This window comes from Garra rufa, chromosome 25 (assembly GCF_049309525.1).
Source record: "Garra rufa chromosome 25, GarRuf1.0, whole genome shotgun sequence".
Lineage (NCBI taxonomy): Eukaryota > Metazoa > Chordata > Actinopteri > Cypriniformes > Cyprinidae > Garra > Garra rufa.
The window spans coordinates 27,627,847-27,652,195 of record NC_133385.1 but is presented as its reverse complement, the minus strand read 5'-3'; the positions used below and the strand labels follow the sequence as shown (position 1 = coordinate 27,652,195).

General features: G+C 37.2%; 1 protein-coding gene across 4 annotated transcripts in view; it reads left to right on the top strand.

Moving 5' to 3' along the window:
* The window catches only part of scaper (S-phase cyclin A-associated protein in the ER), a 194,357-nt gene that overhangs the window by 71,919 nt on the left and 98,089 nt on the right, over positions 1–24,349 (top strand). For all 4 annotated transcript variants that reach the window (XM_073832328.1, XM_073832330.1, XM_073832329.1 and 1 more), the window contains 3 exons: positions 3,250–3,386; positions 14,063–14,128; positions 17,001–17,127. In XM_073832328.1, the coding sequence (XP_073688429.1) occupies positions 3,250–3,386; positions 14,063–14,128; positions 17,001–17,127 (330 nt within the window). The remainder of the gene's footprint in view (positions 1–3,249; positions 3,387–14,062; positions 14,129–17,000; positions 17,128–24,349) is intronic.

Below are 24,349 nucleotides of genomic sequence, written 5' to 3'. Positions count from 1 at the left end.
TTACATCCTAATGTGGGAGTTGTAGCCCGGCCTTTGGACATGTGCTAGGTGGAACTGGCGGTTTGATGTTTGATCTGCTCTCGTGTCGCTCTGTTTTGACACACCCATGTGTCATCATTCTATTGTCCTCTATAGGGACTTTTCTGGATGGTTATGGCTTTGAACTGAGAGGCTTCTCTGTGACGCTGTAAAGAAATTTTTTGATCAAATATGGGCTGGTTAAAGGATGCTTTCACTCTGGTAGCACCTACATCTTTCTAATTAAGCAATCTCATCCTAATTTCATTAGATTAATATAGTCTTTAACACTAATGCCTTTCTCGTGATTTGAATTCCTGAATGCCTTTCTCACCCTTGTTTGCTTCAGTTCAAAATCAAATTTGATCTTGATTTTTTTCCTGTAATTAAAATGAAGCTGAAATAAAATGCTAATTTTAGATGAAAACTTAAAATGAAAATTAGAAATGTTACACTACCAGTCAAAAGTTTTTGAACAGTAATTTTTTAAAGTCTCTTTTACTCACCAAGCATGCATTTATTTGTACAAAATACAGCAAAAGCAGTAATATTGTGAAATATTTTTACTATTTAAAATAGCTGCTTTCTATTTGAAAATATTTTAAAATGTAATTTATTCCTGTGATCAAAGCTAAATGTTCAGCATCATTACTTCAGTCTTCAGTGTCACATGATTCTTTAGGAATCATTCTAATATGCTGATTTGCTGTTCAAGAAACATTTTTTTTATCAATATTTTAAACAGTTGAGTATATTTTTTCAGGATTCTTTGATGAATAGAAAGATCTTTATTTCAGATAAATGCTGTTTCTATTCATCAGAGAAACTTGAAAAAATTCTACTCGGCTGTTTTCAACAACAATAATAATAATATTAATAATAATTTGAGCAGCAAATCAGAATATTAGAATGATTTCTAAATGTCATGTGACTGGAGTAATGATGCTAAAAATTCAGCTTTGAAATCACAGAAATAAATTACATTGAAAATCAAATTTCCAGGACCTTCAAGGACTTTTCAAGCACTGTTTTTTTTTTTTCAAGGACTTCAATCAGAGATTATCACTTATTGAACAATTTCTTCCATTTTAAATTCTAAAAAAGAGAAATAGATAAAAAAAAGAGAAAATATACTAATAAAAAGGGCAAAATAAAGCAAAGCACATGCGAATTATAACTACTGAAGTATACTACACATTTACTATAGTAAAACCACTGTTAATTTCCTTAAAGGAATTTGTATTTGTGTATACTTTATTTTTAATTTTTTTGTTTTTATAACTGTACTGCATTAATGGTTTGTTTTCTACTGTTTAAATAAAAAAAAGGTTTGCAAAATCTCTCCGAAATCCTGACCTGAATCAAATGATTTCCAATCTGCGCTTCAAAGTTCCGACCTGAATCAAATGATTAACGATCTGCACTCTGAAGTTCCAATCTAAATCAAATGATTCACGATCTGCGCTCCAAATTCCAGACCTGAATCAAATGACTCACAATCCACTTCGAAGTCCCGACCTGAATCAAATGATTCACGATCCATGCTCCGAAGCTCCGATCTAAATCAAATGATTCATGTTACGTGCTTCAAAGTCCCGACCTGAATTAAATGATTCACAATCCACGCTCCAAAGTTTCAATCTAAATTAAATGATTCACGATCCGTGCTATAAATTTCCAATCTAAGTTAAATGATTCGCATAACACACTCCAAAGTCCCGACCTGAACCAAACAATTCACGATCCACGCTCAAGTTCCAGTCTGAATTAAATGATTTGCATTACGCGCTCTGAAGTTCCAATGTAAATCAAATGACTCACAATCCAAGATATGAAGTTTTCTTTCATTAATTCAAGCACTTTTCAAGTACCTCTTCAAGAATATTGGTATTTTCAAGGGTTTTCCAGGCATTAAATTTTAAAAAGTAAATTTCAAGTACTTCAAGCACTTCTACGAACCCTGTAAAATACACTATATTGCCAAAAGTATTGGGACACCCCCTTCCACTGAACAGGTTTCACTACTTATTAGTAATTTCCACAAGTACACATCTTAATGTTTAAGCATATAATGATATTCTAGGGAATTGTGTGCTTCTAATTTTATAGCAAAAGTTTGGACAGGACCCTTTTCTATTCTAACATGACAATTCCTCTGTATAAGGCAAGGTTCAAAAAGAAATGATTGATTCAGTCAGTGTGGAAGAACTTGACTGGTCCTAATCCGAACTGAACACCTCTGGTGTGACTTTAATTGCAGACCTTGAGCCAAAAACTCATCACCAAACACCAACGACTTGTACATGCACTACATGAACAAAAGTATTGGGACACCCCCTTCTTTAGAACGGAAAAAGGCACTTCCAAAACTGTGGCAACAAAGATGGAAACACAATTCATGTATTTAAAAAATGTATTTCCATCTCTGTTGCAACTGTTTTTGAAGTGTCTAAAATGGCTGTACCCTTTAGTTTTACCTTAGTTTTTGGCTCAAGGTCTGCATTTAATGTCACTCCAGAGGTGTTCAGCTGGGATTAGGACTTGACTTTCTGCAGATCAGTCAAGTTCTTCCACACTGACTGAATCAATCATTTCTTTTTGAACCTTGCCTTATACACAGAGGCACTGTCATGATAGAATAGAAAAGGGTCCTGTCTAAATTGTTGCTATAAAATTAGAAGCACACAATCCCCTAGAATATCCTTATATGCTTAAATATTAAGATTTGTATTCATGGAAATTACTAAAGTAGTCAAACCTGTTTAGTTGAAGGGGGTGTCCCAAATCTTTTGGCAATATAGTGTTTATTCAAATAGAAAACAGTTGTTTTAAATAGTAAAAATATTTCTGAATTGTTTTTGCTGTACTTTGGATCAAATAAATGCAGGCTTGGTGAGCAGAAAAGACGTTCTTGAAAAACATTTAAAAGCTTACTGTTCGAAAACTTTTGACTGGTAGTGTAACTGAAATGAAAAATGTAGGTACTAAAAAAATAAAATAATTTAAGCTATATAAAAATATGACTTTATTTAAATAATTTTCACAGTTTATATAATTGTATGTAAAAAAATATATAATTTTAATAATCATTTAGGTAAGCTTTGTACCACATTATTTGTTACATGTTACCCAAACAATGTTTGAAAAACACCTTTCACACTATTCAAACAAATCTGCTCTAATATGAAGGCAACATTTACATAATTTAATTTCCTTTTGACTTTTTTTCAGGAACACCTGTCTCTAAAAAAGTACATCGTAGACATCGTGACTGACAGCAGCGTGCCCTCAGACAACGCGAAAGAGGGAGAAGAGAGACAGAAAGCTCGGAAAAAGGCCAAGAAACTGCGGGCACGCATGAACTCAAGGTGATCACAGTCTCCTCTCTCTTTCTTCTATCTCTGTCTTTCTCTCTTTCTCTCCCTCCATGTGGCTAAAGGCTGGTGTTGCTACTTGTGAGAGCTTTATGAGTGACAAGGAGATGGAGAGCAGAGGCGATGTGCATCCCGGCTGTCCGCACGGCAACACTGATGAGCTTAATTTATGGCCACTCTCTGTGATTGGGGAGGAAAAAGTGAGAATCGATCTGTTAGCCCCCCCCCCCCCCCCCACTTTCACCTGTTAAGAGCTTTTCTCCTAATTGGTTGCCACCACGCTGCCAAAACTGAAGGCTTCTCTAGTGTACAATAGTATGTTAAAGTATGTGTAAAGCATGCCTGTTTTTCTCTCTTCCAACTATTGATTTTTAAATGAAGTATCAAAGAAAATCAATAGTAATCAACAAATAGGAGCGAACGCGTCTCCGTGTCAGATCCTAGACCTGGGCACTATCAATTTTCCCTCCTGTCACAACTGTTTGTGTGTGTGTGTGTGTGTGTGTGTGTGTGTGTGTGTGTATGAGAGGTAATGTGGAATAGTTGTTTGTCAGTAATGCTAAAAATTGAATTAACAGCTCTAGAGATGGTTTGTTTAGTGTTCAATCCCAAAGACCCTGTGAATTTTTGATAAAACTTTATACATCCATGCAAGTTTACAACCAACTGCTAATATTTAATCAGATTGTTGTGAGTTCTGTAAGGTGTTTGTTTAATTGCAGTACTATAATGCTTGGGTGTTTATTATTTCCTAAATATGGAGGATAAACACATACAACACCAGTCAAAAGATTTTGAACAGTAAGATTTTTCTGAAGTCTCTTCTGCTCACCAAGCCTGCATTTATTTGATCCAAAGTACAGCAAAAACAGTAAAATTTTGTACAGTATAATGTAGGTGTTTATATATTCCTATTTAAATAATTAACATAAAACAATATATATGATAAAAAATAAATATTACAACAAGATTAACCACTTAATTGTAGAAAAAAATACTATAATTATTATTTAAACGTTTTAAACTGAATATAATTTTTCTTCCATGTATTGATTTTTAACAGTAAACCTCTGTTTGTTTGCCAAAAATTAAAAGGGTTTATTTTTCATGTGATTAAAAATAAATAAATGTGTATGCTTTCATTTGATTATCAGAAAAATTAAAACACATAAGAATTGTGAACAAACAAAAAAAAAAGCAAAAGATTGTAGAGCCCTATTGTTCAAAATGTTAAAATAGAGAGTTTTGGACTTATTTTTTCACTATAAGTTTTCGTTATTACACAAAGTAGACTAAAGTACCTGGAAAAAAAGTAGCATGGCCCCCCCCAAAAGCTGGAAACCTAGGGGGAACACTGCAAGTTATACTGAAATTTCGACAAAATGTGATACAGTTATCAAGATTTCAAGTTGTAATGGTTGCTACATCCCTAGTGGTGGCGGCCTTAGAGTAATTATAATTTGCAGGCGCTCTCTGTCTCTTTCTCTATGTGATGTCTACAAACAGTAAAACTTGCATTGGAGAGGAGACCGGCAGTCTGCTCTGCTTCTGAGCTCATTAATACAGAGGTAGCTCAGAGGGCAGAAAACAGCTCTGAGCTTTGGCTGGGAGAGTGACAACATGAGCCTCCTCTGTTCTCTGTCACTCCTGTGCTGAGCCCTGCAACACTCACACGGTGAGGGAAAGAGGGCGAGGAGTAAAGAATGAAAGGGAGAGAACATGCACTACACGCTCATAAATCACGGCCGCCCACAGGCCTGGGTTGCTGAGGTTGGCGGCTCCACCGCGGGGTGGAAATGAGCCGTTTTATAGGAGCACAGTGTGGCGTTTGTAAAACGCTAGAGAGCTTTTCTTCAGCCCTCCCAGGTTGCCCTGTCCCACAATGTCATTGTTAAGCCCGCTCAGTCCCCGTCACGGCCTTGGCATGGAAAAAGGCTGTTTAATTTCCTTAGCTGGACCTTGATTTATTCTTCAAATATATGGCTTGTTCTTCGTGTGCAAACATGTGTGGTTTTAATTACCATGAAAGTAGCATGTCCGCCCGTGTCAGCATTGGATGTGGGCTTTAAACTTTCAGAGTCTCTTGCCTTAACTCTTTCCTTCTCTCTCTGATGGCCCTTTCTCTCGTGCATGATGTTTGGCTGCTTGCATTGCTTGTCTTTTCCCCAGCCTTGAGAACAGAGCGCTCTGTGTCTTGACCTACCTCAGAGGGGGCGGCACACAAAAGACCCCCTGTTCAGCACTCCCAGAGGCCATTGCTTTACTCACAAGTTCTCTAGAGCAGAGTAGGAGGAGCTGCGAGGTAACACAGGATGCTCTTGCAATTAAGGCTTTAGTAAACCTGAGCACAGGGTATGCCAAATTTGTGGTCCTTAGTCCTGTTTATTTTTGACTTTTCAACACATTTTAGTTGCCTAAAGGGGTACCAGTGGGCCTGTCCCGGAAGTACAGTCCTCAACCCTTGCGGTCTTCTTTTGGTAACGTAATGCTGGGAAGTTGCCTGCTGTGAGTTCTGCACCAGTTCAGGCTCAACAAATAGACACATCAAAAGAACATAGCGGCCACACAGGGGGCACTCTTGGGACACCCCATGGTAGGGGTCGGTATGGCGAAAACAAGAAGTCTTTAAGTTCATATCAAGTTTGTCCTTTAGACCCTTTAGGTCCTTTGAGTCCAATAGTTGGTGACACAACATTGCATAGGCTAATGCAAGTAGCCTGCTGTGAATTTGGATCATGGCATCCACAAAGGGGGCACTTATGAGCCCTTTTGCAAACTGACGAATTGGACGCCCAATGGTACTGTATGGTCAGTGTGGCGATGACAAGAAGTCTTTAAGGGTGTGTTCACACTTGTGGTTCGTATTGCTTGGTTTGTTTGGTCTGGACCAAATGAGAAAAAAAAACATTTGGTCCTGGTTCAAGATACCAAACCTGAATGATGTATATTTCATGACAGAATTTACTATAATAGTAGGGTTCAACTGGAGGTGGTGCTGCACAGAAAGATTGTCGTTAGTCTTTGTTACATTCATATTTAATTTGAACCGTAGCCAGAGTTTGCTTGAAAGCGAACCATCTTTTTATCGTTCTTGGTTCACTTGTTTGGTGCCCACCAGGGATGGCAGCGTTCAGAGCAGTCGCACCAGGGTTTGTTTTAATCGAACCAAACATGGCAAGTGTGAACACGCCCTAAATTCACATCGAGTTTGTCCGTAGAGACCCTTCAGGAACATAGTGGCCACAAAGGAGCCACTCGTGAGTACCTTTTTGCAAACTGACAAATGGGACACCCCATTGAATGGTCAGTGTGAAGACAAAAAAGTCTTCAAGTTCACATTGTTTATCCTTCAGAGCCTTTCCATTTTCGGAATCTAAATGTTGGTGATACAACATTGCATAGACTGCTGCTATGTAGTCTGCTGTGAATTCTGCTCTAGTTCAGGCTCAGCAAAAGGACACATTGATGGGTCATGGCATCCTCAAAGGAGGCACTCGTGAGTACCCTTTTGCAAACTGATGAATGGGACACCCCATGGTATGGTCAGTGTGGCAACGACAACAAATTTTTAAGGGTGTGTTCACACTTGCGGTTCGCTTGGTTAATTCGGTCCGGACCAAATAAGAAAAAAATACATTTGGTCCTGGTTCACTTAGCGTTCACATTGGCATTTTTGACATCGAACCTAATGATAGTGAACCTTAGTGATACATTCACAACCTGATTGGTCACCCCTAATGATATATATTTGCAATAGGTGTGTTTGACTTGAAGCAGTACTGCCCAAACAGATCGTTGTTAGTCTGTGGTACGTTCATATTTTATTCTAATTATACCAGAGTTCGCTTGGAAGTAGACCCGAGACCCATTTTTTTTGTGGTTTCGGTCCGCTTGTTTGGTGTGAACCAGGGTTTAGATGGTAGCTTTCAGTCTTGTTCAAATGAACCGCACTATCAGAGAGGTCGTACTAGGGTTCGTTTTTTTAATCGAACCAAATATGGCAAGTGTGAACACGCCGTAAGTTTACATCAAATTTGTCCTTCAAACCCTTAAGTCCCAGGCTCAGCACAAAGGACACTTTGAGGGCCACAAAGGGGTCACTCGTGAGCACCCTTTTGCAAATTGACAAATGGGACACCCCATAGTATGGTCAATGTGGCGAAGACAACATGTCTTCAAGTTCATGTTGTTCAAGTTTGTCTTTCAGACACTTTACGTCCTCCAAATCCAAATTTGGTGACATAACATTGCATAGACTACTGTGATGTTGACTGCTATAAATTCTGCACCACTTCAGGCTCAGCAAAAGGACAAATCAGAGAGATCATGGCATCTACAAAGGAGGCACTCATGAGCACCCTTTTGCAAACTGGTGGCTTGAATGATGTATATTTTGTGACAGAACTTACCAAAAATCCAAATAATAGGTGGGTTTGACTGGAAGCGGTGCTACCCAGACAGATTGTTGTTAGTCTACGTTATGTTCATATTTTATTCCATACCAGAGTTTGTTTGGAACCGAGACCCATCTTTTTAGCAGTCTTGGTCTGTTTGTTTGGTGCTCACCAGGGTTTGGATGGCAGTGTTCCAACTTAATCAAATGAACCACACTATCAGAGCAATCGCACCAGGGTTCATCTTAATCGAACCAAACATGGCAAGTGTGAACACACCCTAAGTTCACATCAAGTTTGTCCTTCAGATGCTTTACGTTCTCTGAGTCCAAATGTTGGTGACACAACATTGCATAGACTGACACAAAGTTTTTCGCTGTGAATTGTGTACCAGTTAAGACTCAGAAATAGGACACGTTGAGGGATTATGGCATCCAAAGGACACACTTGTGAGCACCCTTTTGCAAACTGACCAGTGGGACACCCCATAGTTCGGTCAGTTCATATGAAGTGTGGCCTATGGACCCTTTCCATCCTCTAGTTGTTGTTGCTGGAAAGTTGTCTGCTGTGAATTCTGCACAAGTGTCAATATGGCCAAAACACAAGGGTGCGTAGCAGCCACAAAGGAGGCTCTTATGATTACACTTCGGCATGATAAACTGACAAATGGTACATTGATACAGCCAAGAGCATAAGTCTGCAAATTCACCTCAAGTGTAATTTATATAGGCCAGAGGTCTCTAAACTCGGACAGGGCTGGTGTCCTGCAGAGTTTAGCTTTAACCCCTAATTAAACCAAGGTCCAAGTCTAGAGACCCCTGATGTAGACCCTTGCAGACCTCTCAAGTCATCATTTTGGTGACATAATGTCCCATAGACCATTGTGTAGTGGTCGGTAAACTGCAGACTCAAGTTGCCAACAAAGGGCTCCAAGAAACCTTCACAGTAGGTTTTCACCAAAAAACCTTCTCAATGGGAACACACTGTGCTCTTATGCAATGCACACTGCCACAGGTATGCAAAGTCACCAAGTGCAGCATCCATGCCATCCTTCTTTGAGTCATGTTGGTGCCATAATAGTAGGAGACTGCTCGAAAGTTTATGTAGCATTAAGTGCGATCTCTGTTGACAGTAAGGGTGTTTGTGGGCACTCCTCTAACACATGGGAAACCCTACAATCTTGTGGACTTCAGGGACACTTGCAAGTCCACATCAAGTGTTCCATTTGGAGTTCCAGTTTCAACTTTAAGACACTTGGGCTTTACTTGCCTCAGACCTTTATTTACCATCAGGTGCATGTAAATCTTTTTAATATCAGGATGTATCCAATATTTATTCCACATATAACCTCCTATATGCGTTTGTTAAATTTATAGATGGATCCAGCCTCATTCCTCTCGGTGGATATGTTCCACAGGTCACATTTTTCCCTCCTTTTTCCTCGTCCTTTTATTCATCATCAGTCAAATTGTCTTCCGTTTGATTGAGAGCCTCTCAAATCCAATATTAAATATTGCATGGCTGCCCGACCAAATGTTCTCTGTAATTGGGAGTGCAGAACGCCTGAGCCTCCCATAGCACATTTAAAACGGATACACTGTATTTGTTTTCTTTTTTTTTATCCGTCGGAAAGCATTGACGGTTTTACAGTCAATTGGGGGAGGGGCTGTCTGCGTCCAGCGTGGGTGGAGGTGAATAGTGGGGCACATTGTGATGAATTGATGATTAGCTCTGCATTGTAGCTTTGTAGCTGCCCCCCCCCCACCCCCCCCCCCCACACACACACACACACACACACACTTATAGCTGGTTACTAATATTTATGGTGCCCGGCCCGTTTAATGGGGCCTGCCGTGTTCAGAGATTGATGGTCCAGCGATTGCCCCTCTGTTTAACCCGTGCAGGCGTAAAGCTGTCAAAGAGGAATATTGTAATCTGGAGGATGAGGACGAGGCCAGGTACGGTTCACAATCTTTCTCTGAGCGCACCACTGCTTGAGTCTCGAGGCTTGGCCAGCATTGTTTCACTCCTTTGAAACAGAGGACTTTGGAATCAGTGTTGAGAATTCTTAATGCATGCTATTCTACTGTCACTCAAAAGAAGGCGGAGTTAAATATACTTGTGTTTATAGTTAGGGTTGGGGTTAAGGGATCATTACATAGCTAGTGTAATCTCCTAAGTCTCATGTCTTCTGTGACACCTTAAAAAATAATTTGTAATCATTATTCAAATGAGCACATATGTACTGATCTATCGCTTCCTACAGATCAGTACTAGAAATGTTTTCACCTCAACTCAACCAAATCTCAATCTACCAAATAAAGTCGATTTCCACTATTTATTCAGTCATTCATTGTTTAATTTTTGTAATTTATTCAATTTATTTAGTCATTCAGTCATTTCATTCTATTTGATTAATTCATTCATTGTTCATTTTTTCTGTTTATTTAGTAATTTATTTAGTCATTCATTTGTTCATTCTGTTTACTAGTTAGTCATTAAATCTATCATTCATTTTGATTGATTATTATTTAGTCATTCTGTTTATTATTCATTCATTCATTCATTCATTCATTCTGTTTTAGGCATTTATTTAATTAAATTCTTTCTGTTTACTATTTGCTCATTTGTTCATTCTGTTTATTATTCATTCATTCTGTTTATTTGGTGATTAATTTATTCACTTATTCTATTTATGATTGATTATTAATTTATTAATTTACTGTTTATTTAGTCATTCATTCATTAATTGTTTATTAGTCATTCAGTCTATTCATTCATTCATTATTCATTTATTTAGTCATTCGGTTTATTTAGTCATTCATTCATTGTGTATTATTTAGTCATTTTATTTATCACAATTTTATTCATTCTGTTTGTCATTTAATTTATTCATTAATTCATTCTGTTTAGTATTTACTAATTCATTCATTTATTCATTTACTCATTGTTTATTTAGTCATTCATTCACCCACTTATTCTATTCATGATTCATTAATTCATTATTCATTTATTCATTTACTCTGTTTATTTAGTAATTTATTCAATTTATTTAGTTATTCATTCATTCATTCATTCTGTTTATTTATTTAGTTATTCATTCATTCATTCTGTTTAGTTATTCATTCATTCTGTTTAGTCATTTATTCAAATTTTAGTCATTCATTTATTCATTCTATTTGGGTTATTAATTCATTATTCTATTAATTTACTTTAAGAATTTATTCAATTTATTTAGTCATTCATTTGTTATTTCTGTTTGTTTAGTCAACCATTCATTCATTCATTCATTCTGTTTATTTAGTCATTCTATTTATCATTCATTCATCCTGTTTTAGTGATTTATTCATTCAATCATTCGGTTTTATTTACTCATTCATTCATTCATGTTTATTGTTTAGTAATTGATTCACTTATTCATTCTATTTATGATACATTAATTCATGTTTATTTAGTAACTGATTCACTTATTCTATTTATGATTAATTAATTCATTATTGATTTATTCATTTACTCTGTTTAGTTATTTATTCATTTAGTCATTCATTCAGTTTATCATTCATGCATTGTTTCAGTAATTTATTCGATTTAAGTCATTTATTTGTTCATTCTCTTTTAGTCAATCTATCATTCATTCATTCTGTTTGTCATTTATTCAATTTATTTAGTCATTCATTCGTTCATTGTTTTAGTCAATCTATCATTCATTCATTCTGTTTGTCATTTATTCAATTTATTTAATCATTCATTCGTTCATTCTGTTTTAGTCAATCTATCATTCATTCCATCTGTTTTAGTCATTTATTCGATTTATTTAGTCATTCATTCGTTCATTCTGTTTTAGTCAATCTATCATTCATTCATTATGTTTTAGTCATTCAATTTATTTAGTAGGGGTGTGACGAGACACTTATCTCACGAGACGAGACGAGATTTTGGGTTCACGAGAACGAGACGAGACGAGATTTTTTTAACTTTTTTAAAATAAATCCTCAATGATGAAATATATAGGGGACAATAGTATTTTATTCAACAAAAAACACAAAATGCAAAAAAAATTAAATGTAGGTGCATTTTGATATGAACTTGTACTTTATGAAATTAAACTTATATTTTAATGAATTATATGCAGTAATAAAAATGCTGCATGATTCTGGGTAAACTGAAAAACAATTGTCTTTTATAAACTGGAGATCACGATTCTGAAGAAAAAAAGGATTAGAAAATTAAACAAAATTACATAATTTACTAGTGGTTCTGAAATAATGTTCATTGCTTAAGTCTGAAAAAAAAAATGAAGGAGCCCGTGTCTCAATTAATAAAGACTTTCTCTATTGGAATCTCTTGAATGTTTAATTCAATGAAAAATACTTTTTTTAAACGTGCAGTTGTCGCCCTCTCCTGGTGAAGAGAATAAACGTTTCTCTACATACGTGTTATATTTTCGTTTTTGATCGCTACTGTAGACAATAAGTGTTTATATCCAAACTATAAGCTTTTATCCCAGTACTTATGTTATTTAAATGTCTGTAACAAAGACATGATGATGATTTATGTGGTTAAAAAGACTGTTTGTGTTGCTTTCTGAAACCATAGCAGTAAGAATGCAGATTTGAATGTCTTCAATAACTTTCACATCGGCGTCAGTGGAGCGTGAAACAGTTGTAATAGACAATGCTGAATCGTTGTCATTCATGAATAAGATCGCATGGGTGTTTGAATAGAGATCGTGATATTTGACTATTAGTCATGCAGCCCTAATGTAAACACTGCAAAATGTTTTGCCATGATATCGCCACGTTCTCGCGAGACCAGTCAGATCTCGCGGGACACATCGGAGTCTCGCGAGATCTCGTGCCACGAGATCTCGTCACACCCCTATTATTTAGTGATTCGTTCATTCTGTTTTAGTCAGTCTATCATTCATTCATTCATTCTGTTTGTCATTTATTCAATTTATTTTGTCAATCTATCATTCATTCTGTTTTAGTCATTTATTCAATTTATTTAGTCATTCATTCATTCATTCTGTTTATTATTTAGTCATTGATTTAGTCATTCATTCTATTATTTAGTCGTTCTGTCATTCATTCATTTTTATTTGATTCATTCCTTCATTATACATTTATTCATGCATTTTGTTTTAGTCGTTCTAAATTATTCATTAATTCATTGTTTATTTAGTCGTTTGTTATGTTTGAGTCATTCATTCATTCATTCATTTTTATTAGTCATTCACTCATCAATCCATTCATTCTATTTATTATTATTTAGTAATACGTTCATTCATTCATTCATTGTATTATTCAGTCTATTTAGAGTAATTTAGTCATTCATTATATTTAATTAATTAAAAACTCAATTTACCACTTCAACTAAAAGAAAGTTACAGATCAGACTTCAAAATGACCTGCTGTGAACAACATTATTGTTATTATGTACAATTGGTAGAATTCTTTCCATTTTTTCTTCCAGGAGAAATTATAATTTTAATATAGTTATAGTTATTTAACCTAAATAAGTCTAAATATAGAGCTTCCTTGAGACCGAAAAGTTTTGAAAATATTTTGAAAATTACATTAGTTTATTATTTAGCGACGTATACCTATACCAGTTGGGTTAAACCAAAATCACTTTAGACTTTCAACTCAAACCAAGATTAAACTATTAAAAGTCTTGTGACCACTCAGCTCTCTGACATTGTCTTCCGGAAAGAGACGTCTGAGTTTATCAGCCCCTGAACATCCATCCATCAAGCTTTTTTTTTTCAGGAGCTGATCGATCATCCTTATCTGACGGAATGGGATGTGTGGCTGTCAGGAATTTTGCTTGTTGGACCACACCATCGTGCTAGAGCTGACTGACAGCACACATTATTTTGGTCTGTGACTCACGAGGGGACGTCGAAGGAGTAATTCACACCCATCGGCCATTCACTCTTATTTATTTTGATTTCCAGACTTAAATAGTGTGGCTATTGGAGAGTTTGGTATTCCCTGCTGTGAAACAACATCCTCTGCTGTGATAGCTCTCTGAAGACTGAGCGCTTGTGACTCGTTCATGCTTGTTAGTTTGTGATTGCTGCTAGTGCAGCCCAAAGACTAAATAAACAGTTTGAGGCTCAGCTTGACCTCTTGACATTTCCTTTGTTCAGCACGTCGTCTTATCTCCTCACGTCTTCAGGCTGACAGCCATCGGACTCCTCTGTTGCTCTCTGTCTGTCTTTCTCGCTCTTTCCGTCTCTTTCTGACAGACTTGTTTGTCTTTCTTTTTCAGGGCTAAGGAGTATGAGACATGCATGGAGGCCAAGACCCAGACCCCCGACTCTCCTTACAAGGCCAAGTAAGCTCCCCGCTTTTAAGGATCATATACCCAAGCTGAGGTCTTTACTGAGTACTCATGTCTTAATGCTGTCTTTTTAAATCCAGGCTTCAGAAATTATGCCAGCACTGGGCTTTCTATAATCAGACCTTTATAGTTTTGCCCAGTAGATGCAATGCAATGCAATACTGATATCTAAGCGGTGTTGTCACAGATCTCATCTCACAGTCTATAATTCTTGCTATTTTGCTTTGTTTGGATCAGGTTTTGCGCTCTTGCACGATGATAGTAAAACGTGAAATCACGTACACCTGTGTGGCATTCCAGCAGCATGTTTGGGTCACTGACGTATAAAGATTTTCAACAGGCCAATTTTAAAATACAAAAAAGAATTAAATCTGTTATATATCATTTAAAAATGTGTGAAAAGTGCAGCACATAGCATTAACGGCAGACATTTCTTTAGCCGCAGTTATTTCTGAACTTTGCCCAATCTTGGCTGCTCAATTGTATGTGTAGTGATTTATCGCTTCCTACAGATCAGTACTAGAAATGTTTTCACCTCAACCCAACCAAATTCATTCATTCTGTTTAATTTAGTAATTTATTCAGTCATTCAGTCATTTCATTGTTTGATTAATTTGTTCTGATTCATTCATTCATTATTCATTTTTTCTGTTTATTTAGTCACTTATTTTAATCATTCATTCACTTATTCTATTTATGATTCATTCATTCATTATTCTTTTATTCATTTACTGTTTTAGTAATTTTCAATGTATTTAGTCATTCATTAGTTAATTCTGTTTATTAGACTTTTCATTCATTCATTATTCATTTATTTAGTCATTCTATTTATCCCTCATTCGTTCATTTATTCAATTTATTTAGTCACTTATTCGTTTATTTAGTCATTCATTCAATTATTCATTCTGTTTGTCATTCATTCATTAATTCATTGTTTTAGTCAATCTACTATTTATTCATTCATTCATTGTGTATTATTTAGAAACTTTATTTATCACTCTTATTCATTTTGTTTTAATCATTTATTCAATTTATTCATTTATTCATTCATTTACTGTTTTGTAATTGATTCAATGTATTTAGTCATTCATTAGTTCATTCTGTTTATTAGTCTTTTCATTCATTCATTATTCATTTATTTAGTCATTCTATTTATCCCTCATTCATTCATTGTTTATTTAGTCATTTATTCAATTTATTTAGTCACGTATTCATTGTTTATTTAGTCATTCATTCATTTATTATTCATTCTGTTTGTCATTCATTAATTCATTGTTTTAGTCAATCTACTATTCATTCATTCATTCATTCATTGTGTATTATTTAGAAATTTTATTTATCACTCTTATTCATTTTGTTACAATCATGTATTCAAATTATTCATTTATTCATTCATTCATTTACTGTTTTAGTAATTTATTCAATGTATTTAGTCATTAGTTAATTCTGTTTATTTGTTTTTTATTCATTCATTATTAATTTATTTAGTCATTCTATTTATCACTCATTCATTCATTTTTTATTTAGTCATTCATTCAATCTAGTCACTTATTCATTGTTTATTTAGTCATTCATTCATTTATTCATTCATTCTATTTGTCATTCATTGTTTTAGTCAATCTACTATTCATTCATTGTGTATTATTTAGTAATTGTATTTTTCACTCTTTTATTCATTCTGTTTTAATCATTTATTCAATTTATTCATTCATTCATTTACTGTTTTAGTAATTTATTCAATGTATTTAGTCATTCATTAGTTCATTCTGTTTATTATTAGTTTTTTTATTCATTCATTATTCATTTACTTAGGCATTCTATTTATCACTCATTCATTCATTTTTTATTTACTCATTTATTCAGTTTATTTAGTCACTTATTCATTGTTTATTTAGTCATTTATTCATTTATTCATTCATTCTGTCATTCATTCATTCATTCATTGTTTTAGTCAATCTACCATTTATTTATTCATTCATTGTGTATTATTTAGTAATTTTATTTATCACTCTTTTATTCATTCTGTTTTAGTCATTTATTCAGTTTATTCATTTATTCATTGTTTATTATTTACTCATTTATTCATTCACTCATTCTGTTTACGTCCATCATGTACTTATTAATTCTATTTATTTTTTCATTTACTGTTTATTTAGTAATTTATTCAATTTATTTAGTTATTCATTCGTTCATTCTATTTAGTCAACCTATCATTCACTCACTCAGTTGACCCTTCGCCAGGAGTTTGTTTAACAGGAAATCTGACCAATCATAACGCCAAATACGCTGTTTGTCTGACAAACTGCTTTGTTTATTTTACTCTGCTTGGCAGTGGAATCTGGTAAAATAGATTAAAACAGTTATTAATAAATAAATTATAAATTACTAATCAATGCATAATTACCCAACTAAAATTACATGCTCTAAATTTTATTTTTATTTTTATTTTTTTGCTTTTTTTCTCATATTACACAAAGATCAAACATAAACCGTCTGAAATGACCCAAATTGCATAAGTCTATTCCAAGTGATACTAAAATAAAGTATTTTATGTATATAAAACATCAGTTGAATATAACTATATATGAACTGCCAATCTGGGACATTTATATATAATGGAAAACACTTTGCAGTGGTCGCACCACATGACATTTGGTCGCACCACATGATATTTCAAATTCAGTTAAAATGTACAAGAATTGGCCACCTGAAAAAAAGAAGCTAGATGTATAAAAGGGAGCAAAAACGTGGTAAATTCTAAAGAAAATAATGCAAAATTACATTCAATATTCATTTGTAGAGGGTTTGGTGTGACCCGAGCATTTTGACACAGGTTTTTGAGTTTTGTCTGCGTCTTTGCTTCCAGGCTTCAGCGTCTGGTGAAGGATCTGGTAAAGCAGCAGCAGGGGCAGGACAGCGGCCAGTGGGCCAGTAACAAAGTGTCTGGCCTGGATAGAACCCTAGGAGAAATCTCCCGCATTCTGGAGAAACAGGTTTGTACATATATCTAAAGTAAAGTAATTTTCCAGAAAAGATTCCAGAACTTCAGTTTGTTGACCAGGGAAAGCTGGACATACCAGTAATGACTGAATGGATATATGGTGTCTGCTGTTTATCTGTTCATCTTTACTACTGCACAGTCACACCAGGGTTCTTCTGGGACTGTAAGCATCTGAACAGTGTTCAGACCAGTTTATGTCAGTGGCTAGGGGGGTTTATTGTCTGATGTCTAGTCTATGTGGATTGAATGTGTATTTGTGTGTGTGTGTGTGTGTGTGTGTGTGTGTATTTTTGTGTGTGTGTGTGTGTATGTGAAGGGATTTGACTTGAAGATAAGCCTCTAGGCTGCTCTCAACACCGACTCCCCTGAACCGCCGGCTTTGGCTGCCGTCCTCCCCGTCTCGCAGTCTATGCAGAGTATCGCTTTCCATCCCCAAATCTCTGCCCTCGGTTATTTGGTAATGAGGGCCAGGTTAGGTGCTTGTTTTCATTGCTGCAGATGTTATTAATTGGCGGAGATCCCCGTTTGTCAAACAGGCTAACATGTTTCTGAGTGTTTGGCTGGCTACTGTTGTGCATTGTGGCTTTTGTACAAAAATATGTTGGTTTTTCAAAAGTAAATATGATCCAAGCGACTTAAGTTATGAAGCAGGGAAGCTTTTGAACATGCATTTTGGCGATCACTCAAGTTTTTTTAGTATGCTGCCGTAACTGAGCTCTACTAATATCCCACTATTCACTATGAGCTGAGAGATTACATCCATCATTTATACAAGAGCTGTTGACTTTTGACATTTTTGACAATGTTTTTAAAAGATAAACTGTTTTAAAATTCAATTCAGCTGCTCATTTCAAAGATTGCTTAATATAGTAATGATTATTAATGATCGCGATTCACTGATAGTGAAATTTACTCTTGTAAACCATTTCTTAGTGTTCGCTGAAGTGCGTGAATTCCATGTTTGTCTATGATAAATCACATTTTCCTCATTTGTGGGTTGCCTGAACGAATAGTTGACTAATCAGTCTTAACTGGAACCCCTGTATAATTAGACTGGTTTCAGGTTGACCTGACCCCAGTTGAACCTTGGGGGCTGTTTACATAAGACATGTTTTTGCATCCAAAAATGACTAAGTGCTTGAAGTACTTGAAATTGACTTTTAAAAATGTAAGGCCTGGAAAACCCTATGAAATACCAATATTTCCTAAAGCGGTAATTGAAAAGTGCTTGAAAGCCAATGTATCAACAAAATAAGTGTTTAATTTTATCAATTGTGATGGGTTAAATGGAGCTTATTGAAACTCGGAATCAGTTAAACCATTACGTCGCCAAATTTGATTCACTGTTTCGAAGCGCTCCAATCAGATTGCATATCATGAATCATTTGTTTCAGATCCGAACTTCAAGTCACATATCGCAAATCATGTGATTTTAGATTGGAACTTTGCATATCGCAAATAATTGTTTTCAGGTCGTGACTTCAGAGCATGTAACGAGAATCATTTGATTTAAATCAGAACTTCGGAACGCGGATCGTAAATCATTTGATTCAGGTCGAAACTTCGGAGCGCGTAGCAAGAATCATTTGATTTAAATCGGAAGTTCGGAACATGAGTTGTGAATCATTTGATTCAGATCGGGACTTCGGACCAAGTTGGCAAATCTTTTGCTTTAGATCGAAAGCCCAGTGCAGATCGTGAATCATTTGATTTAGGTCAGGACTTTGGAGCACGTAATGCAAATCATTTGATTCAGATCGGAATTTCAGAGCGTGTAACGAGAATCATTTGATTTAGAATAATACTTCAGAGCGCGTTCGCAAACCTTTTGCTTTAGATCGGAACTTTGTAGCGCGGATCATGAATCATTTAATTCAGGTCCGGACTTTGGAGCATGCAGCTAGAATCATTTGATTTAGATCGGAAGTTCAGAGTACAGATCGTGAATCATTTGATTTAGGTCGGGACTTCGGAGTGTTGATCAAGGTCCCGACCTGAATCAAATGATTCATGATCCACGTTCCAAAGTTCCAATCTAAATTCCAAATCTTTTGCTTTAGATTGGAAATTTGGAACACGGATCGTGAATCATTTGATTCTGATTGGGACTTTGGTGAGGGTTTGGAATTATTTGTTTCAGATTGGGTTTTAGGAGTGATTTCGCAAATCTTTTTTACTGATTGTTTTCGTAAACAGTAGAAGACATCAAACCATTAATGCAGTACAGTTATAAAAACAAAAAAAGAACAGTAGTATACAAATACAAATACAAATAGAAAAAGAACAGTGGTTTTACAAAATTAAAAGTGTAGTATATTGTACTTTGTAATACTACGCATGTGCTTTGCCCTTTTTATTAGTATATTTTTATTCATCTATTTATCTTTTTTTTTTAGATTTTGAAATGGAAGACATTATTCGATAAGTGAGATCTCTAAATAAAGTCCTTAAAAAAGAAAAATAGTGCTTGAAAAGTCTTTGAAAGTCCTGCAATTATATTAGAATTAAACAATGCAGGAGACTTGAGACACACTATTTAAACTTGGATGCTCAAAATGCTGTGTGTATGTGGACTAGCAAAATGCTATGAGGAGTGACAATATTCTTCTAAAGGCCCATTCACACCAAGGGCGATCAAAGGGTTGGTTTACCCAAAAATGAAAATTGTTATAATTACTCACCCTCATGTCATTCCAAACCCATAAGACCTTTATTCATCTTCAGAACGCAAATGAAGATATTTTCAATGAAATCCGAAAGCTTTCTGACCCTGCATAGACAGCAATGCAACTGACACATTCAAGGTGGTAGTAAGGACATCTATAAAATAGTCCATGTGACGTCAGTGGTTCAACCGTAATGTTATGAAGCTACGAAAATACTTTTTATGCACAAAGTAAACAAAAACAACAACTTTATTTAACAGTTCAATCTCTTCAGTGTCAGTATTTGAAACTGAATGCTAATTAAAGTACTGAAAATTAAGACTAGTCACCTTGACTAATCAACTAGTCAGTATTTGGTCATCCATTGTGATCCATTTCTAGATCAATAAGGGAGAAATGGATTGGTGAAACATCACATTTTGGTAATGAAACGGGACATTTACGGTTTCTCTTGGTGCCATTCTGTAATACACTCATCAAATTAAGGGGTGTGTGGTTTGGTGGGTGTGTGTTTGTGGGTGGATGGATGGTGCATTGATGGTGTGCCTGTATTGACCAGTGGGAGGAGATGTGGGTTGTTAATGGTCTGTCTGGAGAGAGAGGAGAAAGGTAAGAGAGACAGAAGAGGGTGGTAAAGCTGAGCTAATGGGTGAGGAGGAGGGCTGAGGGTGGGGAAGAGAAGAGATCATAAGCTTCTAGGGATGGAGCGATCAGTTAAAATTAACCCAGTGTATTCTTTTAACAACCTGTTTATTATACCTTAAATCTAGCAAGGTAGGTCTGAAGTAACTTAACACTTACAATACAACCCACATGCTTCACATTCCCTTCAACAGATTCTCTCAGATCGGGCCTTGTCATCTCATCACCCTCTCCAGGCCCTGTACTCCTTAGAAGTGTCTCTGAATGACAGCTTCTATCAAGAACATGAGTACATTTCTTCTGTACTGTCCCCAAGGCCTCCTACACAAACTCGTTCTGGAGATTTCCACCGAGACCCTGCTTTAAAGAACTCCCGCCGCCTTTGTTTTTCTAAGTATGTAGACAAGATGGCGCCGCGAATGGCAGCCTCTGTGCTTAGCTCTCCAGTTGTTTTTGTGTTTTTGTTCGTTTTTCCTGTTTTTTGTTTTGCAAACACGATCAGTTTTACAAGGGATGAACTGCTAAACATTAGGCAGAACATACCACAAAATCTCCTACCGGTTTTTGATTATTCGGACGTTTTGCTCAACATCATAGTTGGCGGAGCGGCGGCGCTTACCAAAGGCTTCAGGACGCGCAGGACGCGCAGGACGCGGGGGAAGCGCGCCGGCGCGCTCGTGAAGCTTCGTCAGCGTGGATTCAGGATGACACTGCCAGGCATACATTTGGCAAATCTCCGGTCTCTACCAAACAAAACGGACGAACTCCTTCTGCTCTCCCGGACAAATAAGGACTTCTCACACTCTGCTGCTCTGTGTTTCACGGAAACCTGGCTGAACGCGGCTATACCGGACAGCGCGATTCATCTCCCGGGATATCAGCTGTTCAGAGGAGACCGCGACGCAGAATCGACGGGGAAATCGCGCGGCGGCGGGACGTGCTTTTACATCAATGAGAGGTGGTGTACAGATGTAACAGTGTTAAAGAAAATATGCTGTTCTGATGTTGAAGCGCTTTTCATAAACTGTAAGCCGTTCTATTCGCCGCGAGAGTTTTGCTCGTTCATTCTCGTGAGTGTGTACATTCCACCGCAAGCGCACGTGAGCCTGGCGTTACAGAAACTCGCTGATCACATCACAGAGACAGAACAACAACACCCGGACTCTGTTTTAATCATTCTTGGGGATTTTAATAGAGCAAATCTCTCCCGTGAACTGCCAAAATACAGACAGCACATCACATGTCCGACCAGAGATAGAAATATATTGGACCACTGTTACACCACAATAAGGAATGCATATCACTCTGTCTCACGGGCAGCTTTGGGACTTTCTGATCACTGCCTGGTTCATCTTATACCAACCTACAGGCAAAAACTTAAATCTGCTAAACCTGTAGCAAAGTCTGTAAAGAGATGGACCAACGAAACAGAGCGGGCTTTACAAGCCTGTTTCGAATGTACTGATTGGAGTGTTTTTGAAGCTGCTGCTACTGATCTGGACGAGCTTACAGAGACTGTTACTTCATATATCAGTTTCTGTGAGGATTTATGCATTCCTACCAGGACTCGCTTAACTTACAACAACGACAAACCATGGTTCACTGCAAAACTCAGACAGCTTCGTCATGTCAAAGATGATGCTTACAGGAAAGGGGACAAAGTCTTGTATAAAGAGGCCAAATACACACTGGAAAAGGAGATCAAAGTGGCAAAGAGAAATTATTCCGAAAAGATAAGGAACCAATTTCATTCCAGTGACTCTTCATCAGTGTGGAAAGGTCTAAAACAAATCACCAATTACAAGACATCATCCCCCAGCACTTTGCAGAATCAGCAACTGGCAGACGATCTGAACGAGTTCTATTGTCGGTTTGAAAAGACACCATTTACACCTCCAACATCACCCCTCTCCCCCACTCCTGCAACTCCCATTCAAATCAGTGAAGATGAGGTACGCAAGGTCTTCAAAAAGAACAAAAGAAGAAAGGCACCAGGCCCTGACGGTGTCACACCAGCCTGTCTGAAAACCTGTGCAGATCAGCTGGCACCCATTTTCTCACAGATCTTCAATAGGTCTTTGGAGTTGTGTGAAGTCCCCGCCTCTCTCAAACGTTCTGAAATCATCCCCATTCCAAAGAAACCCAAAATAACAGGACTTAACGACTACAGACCTGTGGCGCTAACATCTGTCGTCATGAAGTCGTTTGAGAAACTGGTTCTGGCTTATCTGAAGGACATCACCGGACCCTTACTGGACCCCCTGCAGTTTGCTTATCGTGCAAACAGGTCTGTAGATGATGCAGTGAACATGAGTCTACATTTCATACTGCAGCATCTGGACAAATCAGGGACTTACGCGAGGATCCTGTTTGTGGACTTCAGTTCAGCCTTCAACACTATCATCCCAAACCTCCTCCTGCCCAAACTAACTCAGCTCTCTGTGCCCACATCAGTCTGTCAGTGGATCAACAGCTTCCTGACAGACAGGCAGCAGCTAGTGAGGCTGGGAAAATTCTCATCCAGCACCCGGACTATCAGCACTGGCGCCCCTCAGGGTTGTGTCCTCTCCCCACTGCTCTTCTCCCTGTATACTAATGACTGTACCTCCAAAGACCCCTCTGTCAAGCTCCTGAAGTTTGCAGACGACACCACACTTATCGGCCTCATTCAGGACGGTGACGAGTCTGCTTACAGACAGGAGGTAAAAGAGCTGGCTGTCTGGTGCAGTCATAACAACCTGGAGCTCAACACGCTCAAAACTGTGGAGATGATCATAGACTTCAGGAAAACCCCCCCTGCTCTCCCCCCACTCACCATCATGAACAGCACTGTAAACACAGTGGAGTCATTCAGGTTCCTTGGAAATACCATCTCTCAGGACCTGAAGTGGGACATTCACATAGACTCCATTGTGAAAAAAGCCCAGCAGAGGCTGTACTTCCTTCGCCAGCTGAGGAAGCTCAACCTGCCACAGGAACTGCTGAAACAGTTTTACTCTGCCATTATTGAATCCGTCCTCTGCACTTCAATTACCATCTGGTTCAGCTCAGCTACAAATTCTGATCTCAGAAGACTACGTCGGATAGTCCGGACTGCTGAGCGAATCATTGGTACAACCCTCCCTACCCTTCAAGATCTGTACTTATCCAGAGTACGAAAAAGGGCTGCCAAAATTACTCTGGACCCCTCACATCCAGCACACTCACTTTTTGAACTGTTACCATCCGGTCGGCGCTACAGAGCACTGAGCACTAGAACGACCAGACACCGAAACAGTTTCTTTCCTCAGGCAATCCATCTCATGAACACTTGATCGTGGAACATACAACACTATACATTCTTTATTCATTTTTCCGTTATTTATTTAAAGCACATACTTACTCCATTCAAATGTCTTTGCTATTTTTGCACATTGTCTGTCTTGTATACCTCTATATTGTTCTTTTTATAATATGTATCGTCTTGTCACTGTCTTTCTGTAGCACTGTGGAGCTCTGTCACAAAAACAAATTCCTAGTATGTGCAAACATACCTGGCAATAAAGCTCATTCTGATTCTGATTCTGAATTCTGATTCTAAGTCGCTGGAACGGTGAAGTACTTGTGGAAATGTCAGCTCCTCAGGCTCTTTCTTGTGGCCTTTTGGGAATAAGACTCTCTCTTAAGAGTACAGTATCTGGACTTCATTTAGACTGTCAGTCACAGCTGTGGATTCCTCAAACGTGGTGCCTGCAGTGTCCAGCGAAGGTCTGCACGCCGCCAAAACTGGGCAAGTCAAGGCAGTTCCGCCTGTAATCCCAGGACAAAGTCAAATAAATACTTGTCTCCCTCTTTATTGGGAGTCTGGGTACACCCCTTCCCCCTCAGCGTCACCTCAAGTCAAGAGCGTTTAGATTATTTGACCTA